This window comes from Nomascus leucogenys, chromosome 5, assembly GCF_006542625.1.
Source record: "Nomascus leucogenys isolate Asia chromosome 5, Asia_NLE_v1, whole genome shotgun sequence".
In the NCBI taxonomy this organism is placed as follows: domain Eukaryota; kingdom Metazoa; phylum Chordata; class Mammalia; order Primates; family Hylobatidae; genus Nomascus; species Nomascus leucogenys.
The window spans coordinates 124,144,301-124,157,617 of NC_044385.1; the positions used below are offsets into that span (position 1 = coordinate 124,144,301).

The 13,317-nt window shown below is 46.2% G+C and overlaps 1 protein-coding gene across 3 annotated transcripts in view; it reads left to right on the top strand.

Annotated features, from left to right (window-relative positions):
* Positions 1-13,317, top strand: part of FARP1 (FERM, ARH/RhoGEF and pleckstrin domain protein 1) — a 312,172-nt gene that overhangs the window by 71,323 nt on the left and 227,532 nt on the right. For all 3 annotated transcript variants that reach the window (XM_030813589.1, XM_030813590.1, XM_030813588.1), the window contains exon 2: positions 1,314-1,507. In XM_030813589.1, the coding sequence (XP_030669449.1) occupies positions 1,337-1,507 (171 nt within the window). In that variant the 5' untranslated portion in view covers positions 1,314-1,336. The remainder of the gene's footprint in view (positions 1-1,313; positions 1,508-13,317) is intronic.

Consider the following 13,317-nt stretch of genomic DNA (forward strand, 5'->3'; position numbering starts at 1 on the left):
ATTTGAGATTGGGTTCTTGCTTTAAGGGCATCACAGTGCCTTCTCCACACACGTGGGCTCAACCACCGCAGTGTGGCTTTGACAGCCACGAGCACAGAGGGGATAGCAGCACATATGCTCTGCACCAGATGCCAGGATGTGACATTTGTTTTCGTTTTTGAGATGGAGTTTCACACTTGTCACCCAGGCTGGAGTGCAGTGGGTGCAATGTTGGCTCACTGCAACCTCCACCTCCTAGCTTCAAGCGATTCTCCTGCCTCAGCCTCTCAAGTAGCTAGGACTACAGGTACATGCCACCACACCTGGCTAATTTTTGTGTTTTTAGTAGAGGCGGAGTTTCACCATGTTGGCCAGGCTGGTCTCGAACTCCTGACCTCAGGTGATTCACCCACCTTGGCCTCCGAAAGTGCTGGGATTACAGGGGTGAGCCACCGCGCCTGGCTGGGATGTGACATTTGAACTGAATTTTAAAGCAGTGGTAGAAGTTTCCAGGTGAAGAAAGAGGGCAAAGCACTCAGCCACAGCAAGCCACGCATGTGGAGACCTGGAGCCAGACAGAGGCAGCGAGAGGGGAGGGAGAAGCTGAGGGTGTCATTAGAGAAGAGTAGACTATCTGGGGAGGAAAGATGACTGCTTTTAGGAAAATAACTTTGTTGATACTATAGTATAGTGTGTAGAATGGCTTCTTGGGAAAGGGGAAATAGTTGGAGGGGTGGGTGGCTGGAAAGAAATGAATTATTAGGTGTTTATTGTAATAGAAATAGACACTAGAAACCAAGAAAAATGACCCTACTCTCTGTTGCCTCTGTCTGTGTGAGTGTATGTCTGCGAGTGTAGGTCTATTTCCTCCACCAGATTATTAGCCCGAGCTCTGCAGTGCGCGTTTTACCTGTTTATCTTTAGAATACCCATAGTACTTAGCATGTAACTGTGTCCATAAAAGGTAATTAATGGATGCTAATGATATGGCTTAGGCACTGTTTATCATCTTCCCACCAGACTTCAATGTGTAAAAAGTAGTGCCTAGCCTAGCTCATTGTAGACACTGAATAATTAAGAACAGACTGTAAAACGAGAAAGGAATAAAATATGCAACAATATGCAAAATTATTCAAAAGAATAAAGTACGCAAAAAGTATTTGCATGCCTTGAGTGCTTAAAGGTGACTTTGTGAGTGAACCGACGCCTCCCTATATGTGATTCCTGTGCAGGGATGGAGCCCCCTGCCCACCTGGGTGGGGTTCAAGGTGGCACACAGCTTGGGTGGCAGTCTCCTATTCTGATGTGTTTTTCTTTCTCACTGCTTCCTGCAGATATTCTCTAAGCCACTTTCATCATGGGAGAAATAGAGCAGAGGCCGACCCCGGGATCACGACTGGGGGCCCCGGAAAATTCGGGGATCAGTACCTTGGAACGTGGACAGAAGCCGCCCCCAACACCTTCAGGAAAACTTGTGTCCATCAAAATCCAGATGCTGGATGACACCCAGGAGGCATTTGAAGTTCCAGTAAGTTGGGGGCTTATCTGTGAACCCAGGAGTGTGTTAGGGGGCAACCTTTGGTGTGAGGAGGTTCGGCTCATTCCCATGGCCAGTGACATGAGGTGGCTGGAGGGCCTGCGTGTTCAGCACCTCCCTCCCCACCCCCCAGTGGCCCCGCTGACCCATTCTGGTTTCGAGCTCTCCAGTGTCTAGATTTATGCATGAACCACCCATGTAGTGACGTCAGTGGCCTCGGCACTTGAATTTTACTATGACCTTCCATTCAAATATATATGTAATCTAAGTGCATATGTATATGTTATGTATATGTATGTAACTGTAGGGAAGAGTGGTCTTCTGGCTGGATCCCAGTTTAATTTACTGGTCATAGACAGTTCTTCTCTCACATTGGTGCTTGTGCATGTGTGTTTGTGGCAGGGGGGCTGTTGAACTCAAGTCCAGGTTACTGGCAAGAACAATTCTGAGAGCATCATTAAAGAGCCACGTGTGTTTTCATGTGACGGAATCAGGAGAGTCTGTGCATGCAACCCCACAGGGCGGGTGTGGGAGTATCGAAAAGCCTCCTTCCGAGCCTGCCATATGGCCGCCCTAGAGATGGGGAGGCCCTGCCACCCCAGGGCCCTGGACAGAGCCGCCTGGGGGCCGGAGCTGTCACAGGAGGAGCCAGCAGCCGCTGGAGCCCCTGGCGCTCCTCACTTCTGCTGGTCTTCTCCGAGCCCCTGCCTGGCCTCTCCCAGCCTCCTCCTCAGATCGCTCCTGCGGGAGGTTGAGAAGCCGCCGCCTGCTTCGTGCAGCTGCTGCACATCTTATTCCCGGCTGGAGAGGAAGTGGGAGTGTCTGGCTGGCTAAGCGGCCGGCCCACTCCCTCTCATCGGCTCAGTCCAGAGAACTCTTAACACTCCTTGGATCTAGTATTTTGGGTTTTCTGTCTTGAGTATCAAATACCACATCTAATATTGTTTGTGGAGGAGGAAAATAACTCTTGAATTCCAAGCAGCCAACTTATAAACAAACTCTGGGAGCACACCTGTTTTTAACATGGAGACGATCTGTGTGTCATTCCTGTTGGCTAGAGGGGCTGGAATTTAATAGTCGGCATTAACGTTGGTAACCCATCATTTAATCATTTATGGGATATGAGTCAGCAAATTATATTTATTTCAAAGAACATTGTGCAGAGCACATGAACTAACATTAAACGTCTCAGGAAAAGATAAACTCAGAATAGCTATGCTTAAAACCACCAATTTATTGCACACTGCAAACCACCTTTGTGTTTTCTAATTTTCTTGTGGAATTTGTATCTTTCAAGGACTTGGGACAGCTTTGTATTTTGGTGAACAAAGCTGTTGCTAATCTGCTAAAATCATAGACTCTGTTGAGGAGAGGCCCTGCCATCTGGTTAGAATTGGGCCTCCTGGCACCTGTGGTCCGTATGTGTGCCACCTCACCCACATTTTTCTTTGTTGCCGGACTGGTTCAGTGAGGTGTTTCATTTCAGCGTTTCCTATTCAGTACTGTGAAGGACTTCTGAGCCCAGGTTTCTAGCAGCACATTCTATTACATGGTGTTCTTCTGAGTGGATTGGACTGTGGAACTGGCAAATGCTGCTCTTGTGTGCACTCACTCTGGGGATCGTTGGACTGTGGTCACCTGCAGTTCTTCTTGAAACCAAAGAAAGTCAAGACCCCATTCCTAGCTACTATTTAGGACCTATCTAGGAACTCCCTGCCCAAGAAGTAGTAATAAAAGTGTGTTTTTATGTTTTAAAGTGATTTTTCTTCATAATTTCTGATGGCTTATGCTTTGCTTTTATAAGCCCTTTGTCTGGAAGGAACCTTTCTCATGCTCTCTGATAAACTCCTATGCATTCTTAAAAGCCCTAGCAGTTTTACCTGGATGCCTACTCTCTCAAGCAGTGGACAGGGCTTTTTCATCCTTCCTGCAGACCTCTTTACTCATATACCTATCAGATGCACGAGGGAGCCTGGGTTCAAGTCCCGGCATCTCCTACTGATAGTTGTGCAGCGTGAACAAGTTATTTAACCTGTCTGTATCGATAAAATGAGGCTAATAATAAACTCGACTTTATACTATATGAGAATAAAAAAAGGTGACATAAAGTGTTTGGAGCAATTCTTGGCATGTAGTAAGAGCTTAACTAAACACATGATTAGTAGTAATGACATGCACGTCCAACTGCCTGCCTGTTCTGTCTGTCCCCAGCATCTAGCATGGCACCTGGCATATAGTAGGTGCTAATTAAATGTTTGCTGACTGTTAGAGTGAGGGTGAGTTTATTTTACAAGTAGAATTAATGCCATTGTTCATTTTCACATGTCTCCTCCATTCATATTTTTCTCTTTTTTTTTTTTTTTTGAGACGGAGTCTTGCTGTGTCTCTAGGCTGAAGTGCAGTGGTGCGATCTCAGCTCACTGCAATCTCCTCCTCCTGGGTTTCAGCGATTCTCCTGCCTCAGCCTCCCAAGTAGCTGGTACGATAGGTGCCTGCCACCACCAGCCAATTTTTGTATTTTTAGTAGAGACGGGCCTTTACCATGTTGGCCAGGATGGTCTTGATCTCCTGACCTCGTGATCCGCCCGCCTTGGCCTCCCAAAGTGCTGGGATTACAGGTGGGAGCCATCACACCTGGCCATATTTTAATTTTTCTAGTTTGGTCAGAATGTTTCTCTTAACCCCTGGGCAACAGATATATTCCTTAACTGGCTGTAGAAAGTCATATATCAGCATTTTTATTGGTGGAGCTGATTCTGAGTCAGTACCTCCTGCTGTTTAAGAGCAACCACGGCCAGGCCAGCAGCAGCTGAAAGGCATCGGGGCTGCTGTGATGGCTCAGTCACCAGGGATTGGGAAGAAGGTGACTACGGGATTGTGAGAGACTCAGCTCTTGCTTTAAAACCTTGCTGTAAAACTTTTTGCTGGGAATTCAAGGCCAAGTGTCTGACCCTGGAAACATCCTTTGATGGAGTGCCCCAAGTGAATGACTTCTCATGGCTCAGTCACATTCGCCACGCAGCTGAGCCGGGCACGTGGCCAGAAGTCCCTGCAGTTTCCTTTGGGGATGACTGGTGTCTTTCCCTGGGGGTTGAATTTCCTGGGCCTTTGCTTATTAATTTTATTTTAAAATACGGATTTGTAGGTAAAGCAGGCATTTAAAATGCAAATCCCCTAAACACTTCCTGGCACAAAGAACCACACCATCTTCTCCATGGTGTCTCCGTCCTTCTTTGGACCCTAAAAAAATTATTATTAAAGAGCTGTACCTTTTGGAAGGCTTTGGCAGTTAGCTCCACGATCTTTTCCATTCTGTAGCTGGTTCCACAAGCACCTTTGTGGTTGAACTTGGACAGTCTTTTTAGGTATTTCCTCTGCAGAGTGGAAAGTTCAAGCGCAGTATTTATAGTAAATTCTTGCGTGGCGTTTTTTCATCTTTATGTGGAAAACACTGCGCAAATAAACTTCAGCCTGTGGTTTATGATATATGCGGCTTTCTCTTCCAGCCAGAGGTTATGAAACGGAGTGACTCTTGGGCATCTGAAAGGGTTAATAAGGTGCCCCTATGCCCGCCCAGGCCATTTCCCTGATGGTTCCTGAGAAGGTTTTCTGTGTCCCCTCCTCGTGACCCTGCTGGTAAACAAGCACGGTTCCCACTGACATTAGTAGGATGAAGCAGATGGTTTTCTCTGCAAGTGTTTATTCAGTGTATGTATTTTCATTAGCAGTGTTGCTATAGGAAGAGCAGAGGAAATAAGACAGCCATTTTTATTTTTTTAATTTTTATTTTTTGCTTATTTTGAGCAGCCCTGGTGAAAAATGCTTGGGGAAGATGCTCACAGGTGACAAAAAAGACACCTTGTCCCTGTGGAAGGGTTAGAGGGAGCGGCCAGTTGCAGGCGGGTGGACGACGGCAGAAGCCCAGAGCCCCGCGGAGAGCAGGAGCAGGAGTTAGTTGTGGCAGAGGAGACTCCGCGTCGATGACCATTGTCACGGGAAATGATCCCTGTAACTTTCTCGTGTTGCTATCTTGTCACTGCTGTACTCGAGCTTTTGTAGCTCCTGAGACTATGTAGCATTCATCCTTTGCCTGAGGACCAAGTGTGGGCTTCGTAGCTCGGGGAGCCTGGGAGAGAGCAGTGAGCCTCCGTGGAGGGGCCCTGTACACCGGGAGGTGCCTGGGTAACTCCCGTGGCTCTTCTCAACCACAGTCCTTGGCGGTTTGTCTTCTGCATTAGCTTCTCATGCCGGAACACCCTCTTATTTGTTTACCTGCTTAGTGTTGGCCTCTTGCAGGTAGAGTGGCCGCTTCTTGGAGGGCAAGGCCTCTTGTTCTTGTTCATCATCACATCCCACTCCGCAGCGGTGCCTGTGCATGAAACTGGTCACAGTTGTGCTCAGTCGTTTAACTATACGAGAGTTGGTGCTGTCCTAACATAACAAGGGAAAGAGCAAGTGGGAAGAGATTCTGAGTCCCTTCCTTGTGTTTTCACAGCATGAAGGTGGAGCTGGGATTGGAGTCCGGCCCGCAGGACCCTCAACTTACCCATCGTCTGGGCACTAAGCCGCCTCCTTTGTGAGATTCGCGGACTTCCTCTGCCTCCTACTCCCACAGAGGTGGTCCCTGTGCAGCTTGGCCTGCCCCTCCCCCACCCCACATCCTCACCCCACATCCTCACCCCATGCTGCCCTGTTCTTACCTCTTTCTAAACACCCACCCCATCCTCACCCCGAACACGTTGATCAAAATCCCACCAACTGCCGGGCCTCTCCCAGGCTCATGCTCCAGGCCAGCCTTCTCTCCTGGCAGTGCTGATAGCTCACCTCCAATCAGACCTTGAATCATGGTCTCTAATCTTGCCCCTCGCACTCATTATTCCTGGTGCAGTGACTCAGTTTTTTAATCTGCAAAATGAGGCACTGGGGCCAGATGATGTTAAAGGCTACTCCCAACCCCTTTCCTTCTTTGGAAGTGAGGACCCTGTGTTGACATTCTTCTTGACGAATTAACTCTTTGTGACTGTATATGTGAATTCTCCAGACAGATGGTGAAATCTTTGAGGAAAGAGATTTTTAATCTTAGAGCAGACCCTGAGGCCCCCAAACCCTGATTAGACACAGTGGGTACTGTGTGTCTACTGTTAAAGAAAGCTATGTGATGAGAGTGAAGAAGCATGCCAGGATTTCCATGTCCCATGCCAGTCGCGGGCCGCGGGAGATGTTGGGATTGGCCTTATGTGTGTATGGGCTGGCTGTTTATATAAAACTTACTACCCTACATAGGGCTGAACTCCATGCTGTTTGACCATGGGAAATGGAAGACGGAAAGAAATCAAATATTTTCTTGATAATACATTATTAGTAGAAAATTCTAGTTTAAGTTGAAATCAGAGAAGACCTAAAGTTTTTGAGAAAAGTAATGAGTTTGTAGGTCATCAAAGACCACGTAGGTTCTTTTCTGGTGTCAGAATCGCCTGTGCTATCTTGGAGACCTAATTAGGAGTGTTACAAATTCAGTCCCATACATGATTAAACATTGATTTCATTTCGTTATTATACCTTTTGAAATGTAACAGTTCTTTCATTCCTTTAATTTTCACTGAAACCTAGGTTTGAGATCAATAGGGAGCTTATTCTCCGAGAGCTCTGGTTCAGGGCAAGGTCTCCACTGGTGATAGATTCTAGAGCTGACTTCATAAGCTCCATCTCAGACAAAGGGACGGAGCCGAAGTTTGTCTTTTCAGAAAGCTCAGGGTTTCCTCCCTGTGGCCCTGCAGTTGGCATCAGGAGCTGGGCTTGTGCTCATTGGTAGCAACTGTGCCTTTATGGAAGTGTGTTCATTTTCTCTGTCTTTGTCTATATTTATTTATTAAAAAGTCTTTTTTTTTTTTGAGACAAGATCTTGCTCTGTCACCCAGGTTGGAGTGCAGTGGCATGATCATAGCTCACTGCAGCCTCAGACTCCTGCCTTAGCCTCCCTAGTAGCTGGGACTACAGGTGCATGCCACTACATCGGGCTAATTTATTTTTATTTTTATTTGTAGATACGAGTTCTTGCCATGTTGTCCAGTCTGGAACTCCTGGTCAAGCATTCCTCCCGTTTGGCCTCCCAAAGTATGGGATGACAGGCATGAGCCACTGCACCCAGCCACATCTTTTTTATTTCTAATGAATTTTGTTTCCCAATTTATTTTCATTTTTTGAGACAGAGTCTTCTCTGTCACCCAGGCTGGAGTGCAGTGGAGCAATCCTGGCTCACTGCAGCCTTGACCTTCCGGGCTCAGCAGGCCTGCCACCACAGGCCCCCTAGTTGCTGAGACTACAGGCATGCATCACCACACCTAGCTGTTTTTTTTACTTTTTGTGGAGAAAGGGGTCTCGCTATGTTGCCCAGGCTGGTCTCAAACTCCTGGACTGAAGTGATTCTCCTGCGTTGGCCTCCTAAAGTGCTGTGATTGCAGGCATGAGCCACTGTGCCCGGCCTGTTTTCCTTCTTAATTTCTCTTTTAGCCATCTTAGGGAATGTGCCCTTTTTGGTAAGCTGAAGAAAGTATTTTTTTTCTTTTTCTTTTTCTCCCCGCAAAGAGGTGAAATACACATTTAACTAAAGGTCTTGATGGGCGGGGTCTATCTTTTCTGTAAGTGTAGAGGTTCTGACTCTCCTGGAATGGAGTACCTCCCTGGCAGTGGGGTTGTCCCTCGAGTGGTCTGATTGTACTGATAATGGAAGGAAGGTGTTTAGATCCCAGGACTACTTAATTTTCTTCTTTTGCCCCAGATGCTTCACACATAAGACGTGGAGGTGGTGGAGGAGGAGGAGGAGGATAGACCCAAATAAAATTTAATTGGCCCTTTCAGACCTGCAGGGAGGCATGTGTGCCCAGAACTGCTTTTGCTGCTGCTTAAGCAGCTGCACTTTGAACGAGAGCAAGCAGAGGGAACTTAGCGTGTTCACCCAGCTTTAAAAAATAAGTCAGCGTTTCTTATCACTGTTGCTTTTGGCTCCTTTTATTTGCAAAGTTTCTGAAAGAGAATTTAAGGCTACTTTGCTTTGCATGGTCATTTCTGTGTTTTATTTAACTTTGAGTGATAAATGGTGCTTGTCTGAGTCTAGCCCCATGAGATTAAATTTAAAGGCTATTTTGGCTATTTTAATAGAGGAAAAAATTTTTTTTCATAAATCATTTTAACTAAATACTGTTTAGCTTTCTTATCTGGTGTCTCAGGAGCAAAGAGTAGAATTTAAGTGCTGGCTTGAAGTGTTTGTGTGCACCCTTTTCAGCTGTAGTTAAGACCCTTGTGATCACAGTCAATTCTGTAGCTCTGATATGCTTGCAGTAATTCTTTAACAGCTGTTTGCTATTTTCTCCCTGAAAAAAAAAAATCAGTAGAACCTAATAAAAAGAATAAACTAATTGAGAATGTCTGAATCTGACTTTAAAATGGGCCGTGATCTGAGAAAATGGAGGAAGTTTGAAAAGCTGCTTTTTTTCTCTTTTAAATGGAAACAATATTCTCAATGATAAGAAACGGAGGGGTTAAAGGGGAAATGCAGGCCCTGGGCCCGGGCCGCCTCGCTTCCTACCTATGTGGCTCTGCATGAGTGGCTGACTATTCTCATTTCTACACGTGGAGAATACCTACCACTTGAGGCCCAGGTGACGCTCTAATGAGATCTTCTGCAAAAACACCTTGCAGAGAACACATATTTGGTTCTCATGAAAGTAGATTATCTTCCTTCCTTTCACCCTGAACTTTAGTTTCCTTCTTGTTCTTTCATGGAATTGAGGCCCTGCTTTCAATGTAGAGCTGTTGGCTGGATCAGTGGGAGAAAAGAAAGCGAATGAAAGCACTCAAGAATAAAAAATCATGTGCTTGTGTCAGATGGAGTCATTCCTCTTAGACCGCAGCTATCTGTGTAGTCTCACATCAAACTGGGGCTTTCTTTGGAGAGGAATCATTACCTAAGCCAAAGCTGTGTCCCAAGGGGCCTTTTGGAAGGTCTCTAAGAACCAAGCACCACTTGGACAATTGCCATGAAACCTCCATTTCTGCCAAGCTCGTTTACTGCCTTTTCGTGGACTTACCTGCAGCTTCTGTGAGCTTCAGTTTAATCAACTTGAAAATTGAGGGGGTTGCACTTTGCGCTCAGAAATTTTACGTGCATTTTTGCTTTCCTGATTTCTTGATCTCCTCTATTTTCTTAGCTTCAAAACTTTTCCATTTTCCTAGAGTCAGGATGTTCCTGGGTGAACCATGTGTCCCTCTACCATGGACTGGATGAATGGTTTTAAGGTAGACATAGGATTTCAAGATCCTCTGTGGCAGGTCTTCTCAATAAGGGCTCTGTGGGTTCATTTGAAGAAAGTGCTCAGCCAGCTGGATGCTCTTGTGTTAGAATGTAAATATAAAAACATTGCACATATTAAATGGACTGATTTTTAAAAACTATCTGTCATGTTTGAACGTTCAGTTATTTGCTGTCTTCTATCACTTTGAGCATTTGAGCTGGAGATAATGATTTTAACTCATGAGACAGACACAGAATGACTTAGTTTGGGATTTCTCTTCTGTAGATAGAATGATCATGTAAAGAGCAGTTCTCAAAGCTGTTAGCACTTTGTAACTTGGAACGAGAGCCTCATAGGTCTCTGTTTCCTCATTTATACAAACAGGAAGTTGGACCAGATACCCACAGTGGAATTCTGTGGCTCTGGTTTTATTTTATGGAATGTGGTCTTGGAAACATGATACGGGTTTCACAAATGTGTATCAACATGGGAGGCAAGGTGCTACTGGTGATAAGAAAATGAATAAAAATAATAACTACCCTCTGAAAAATCCCTTGCTGTGTGCCAGATATTGTGCCAAGTCTGTCCGTACATTATCTCATTTGTTGCTAAGTGAACCTATGAGGCAGGTGAGAATAACACCGATTAGTCTCACAGGGCCTAAGTGATTTAGCGCGAGTCACAGTGCTGGAGAGAAGGAGCTGGATTCCCAGCCCAGGACCACGTACACCTAAGCCTGTGTGTCACTCACTTTGTTAATGGTCTGGGGCCATAAAGAGCTGTTAGGATAATACAGCATGTTAGCTGTGCTAGTGCCTGTGACAGGTGCCAGTGGGAGGGTGCTTTTTTTTTTTTTTGACAGAGTCTTGCTCTGTTGCTAGGCTGGAGTGCAGTGGCGTGATCTCGGCTCACTGCACCCTCTGCCTCCCGCGTTCAAGTGATTCTCCTGCCTCAGCCTCTCAAGTAGCTAGGACTACAGGCATGCACTACCATGCCCAGCTAATTTTTTTTTTTTTTTTTTTTTTAAGTAGAGATGGGGTTTCACCATGTTGGCCAGGATGGTCTTGGTCTCTTGACCTCGCAACCCGGCTGCCTCGGCGTTCTAAAGTGCTGAGATTACAGGCATGAGCCACCGTGCCTGGCTGGAAGGTGCTCTTAAGTGGGCAGGATGGGTTGAAGAGGGTGGAGTCTGCAGAAGGAAAGCCTAGTGACTGGGGTTTTGGCAATATCATCTCCACGTGGTAGTTACTGATAAGGGCCAGGGCCCTGCAGAAAGAATGTCAGGGGACTGACAGATACAGGAGAAACCCGGGAGGTAGACCTGACAGGGCGGCAGCTGATGGGACAGAAGCAGGGAGCCCCCGGGAGTGGGAGAGCACCTGCGGTGATCAGGTTTACAGCCTGGATGCCTCAGTGCTGTCACCAAGGGCTAGGAGGTCAACTCTGTGACAAATGTTTTACTTGAAATAATGTCTTCCTTCAGTTGACGTGAAAGGAACATTGGTAATGTTGCCAAAAGAAGGCATTTCTTTTTTTTTGTTTGAGACGAAGTCTTGCTCTGTCGCCAGGCTGGAGTGCAGTGGCGCGATATTGGCTCACTGCAACCTCTGCCTCCGGGGTTCAAGTGATTCTCCTGCCTCAGTCCCCCGAGCAGCTGGGACTACAGGCACCCGCCACCATGCCTGGCTAATTTTTGTATTTTTAGGAGAGATGGAGTTTCACCATGTTGTCCAGGCTGGTCACGAGCTCCTGATCTCAGGTGATCCACCCACCTTGGCCTCCCAAAGTCCTGGAATTACAGGCATGAGCCACAGTGCCTGGCCATAGAAGACATTGCTTTTTTTTTTTTTTTTTTTTTTTTTTTTTTTATCACAAAGAAGAATCTGTGGCTCTGGAAATTAACTTCCAGGATTCTTAGTGATTATGTAAATGGTACAAACTGGAAGTAACAAATGGAAGTTGATTGCTTGGTTTCAATTTATGTTAGGAAAGTTATATTTACTCCTTGCATTCCAATTTCCTCATCTCCCCAGAAGCTACTCTGTTAAGCTTGTCACACCTGGGTGACCACCAAGCTGGAAAAGCATTTAGATCCAGTGTTTTCAAAGGACTCTGTTCAAAAGCATTAGAAAGGAGCAGGTCAGTGCTTTCTTCAGCTCATTGTTTAGTTTTGATGTAATTTGCCTGTGACATGAACTATAAAGTGCAATTGGCTATTATCCCATCTTCCAGTGGCCATTTGTCAGTAAGTATTTCTGCCAGCAAACAGAACTCAGGTGCTCCATTTCATTTGATCTAGGCATAAGACTGAGTGTGTAAAGCACTACAGAGCAAGACCAGAGGGCATTTTGTAGTTGTTAGGTTATCACAACGATACCTTTTTTCATGTTTGAAAGCTGAATTACTTTCCTAGGGCAGCCATAACAAAGTACTACAAACCTGTGGCTTAAAAAATAGGCAGTTACGGCCAGGCACGGTGGCTCATGCCTGTAATCCCAGCACTTAGGGAGGCTGAGGCGGGTGGATCACGAGGTCAGGAGATCGAGACCATCCTGGCTAACACAGTGAAACCCCATCTCTACTAAAAATACAAAACATTAGCCGGGCGTGGTGGCGGGTGCCTGTAGTCCCAGCTACTCGGGAGGCTGAGGCAGGAGAATAGCGTGAACCTGGGAGGCGGAGCTTGCAGTGAGCCGAGATTGCGCCACTGCACTCCAGCCTGGGGCAACAGAGTGAGACACTGTCTCAAAAAAAAAAAACAAAAACAAACAAACACAGTAGGCAGTTACTATCTCACAGTGCTGGAGGGGTAGGTGAAACAGAGCTGACTCCCTATCTTCCTGACCACCCATCCCTTGCCAGGGGCTCCCATTTGCTGACCCCAACCAGAAGCCCCGGAGTAAGAGAGCTGAGGTGAGCAGTCTGTGGAGCTGGGCCTGCAGTGAGAGAAGAGCCAGGGCACCCTCTGTGGTTGGAGGTGACCATGACTTCTGCCTCACAGAGAACATAGAGGCTGTGAGGCGTGGGCTGCCTCCACCCCTGCCTCACTAACCTCAGGTTCTCTTCCCCTGCCTTGGCTTCCATTCCTGCATTCTCTGACCATGGGATCCTTTTTACCCCTTGACTGATCCTTCATCCCTTCACCTACAGGACAAGGCTTCGCATGGCAGGCATCAATAAGAATACCTTTCATTCACACTTCAGTCCTGGGATTCACAGACATACTCTGAATTTCTAGACAGTCTTAGCAGTAGAATTCAAATGATGAAGAAAGAGACTGGTTTATGTAGTAGTCACAGCATAAGTTGGATATAAGAGCTGAAAAAACCTCAGATGTTACTCTTAACCATCTTATCTCTTAGCCTGATTTAATTATTTTTGTAAGGACGAAGACGATGTATTTTATTAGAGCTGTTAAACGGGACGTCTGGTTTCATGATCCAGTGCCAAGAACAACACTTTTCCTTTTATTGACTTGATTTCAGTTGCATTTCACAGCTCATTGCATCC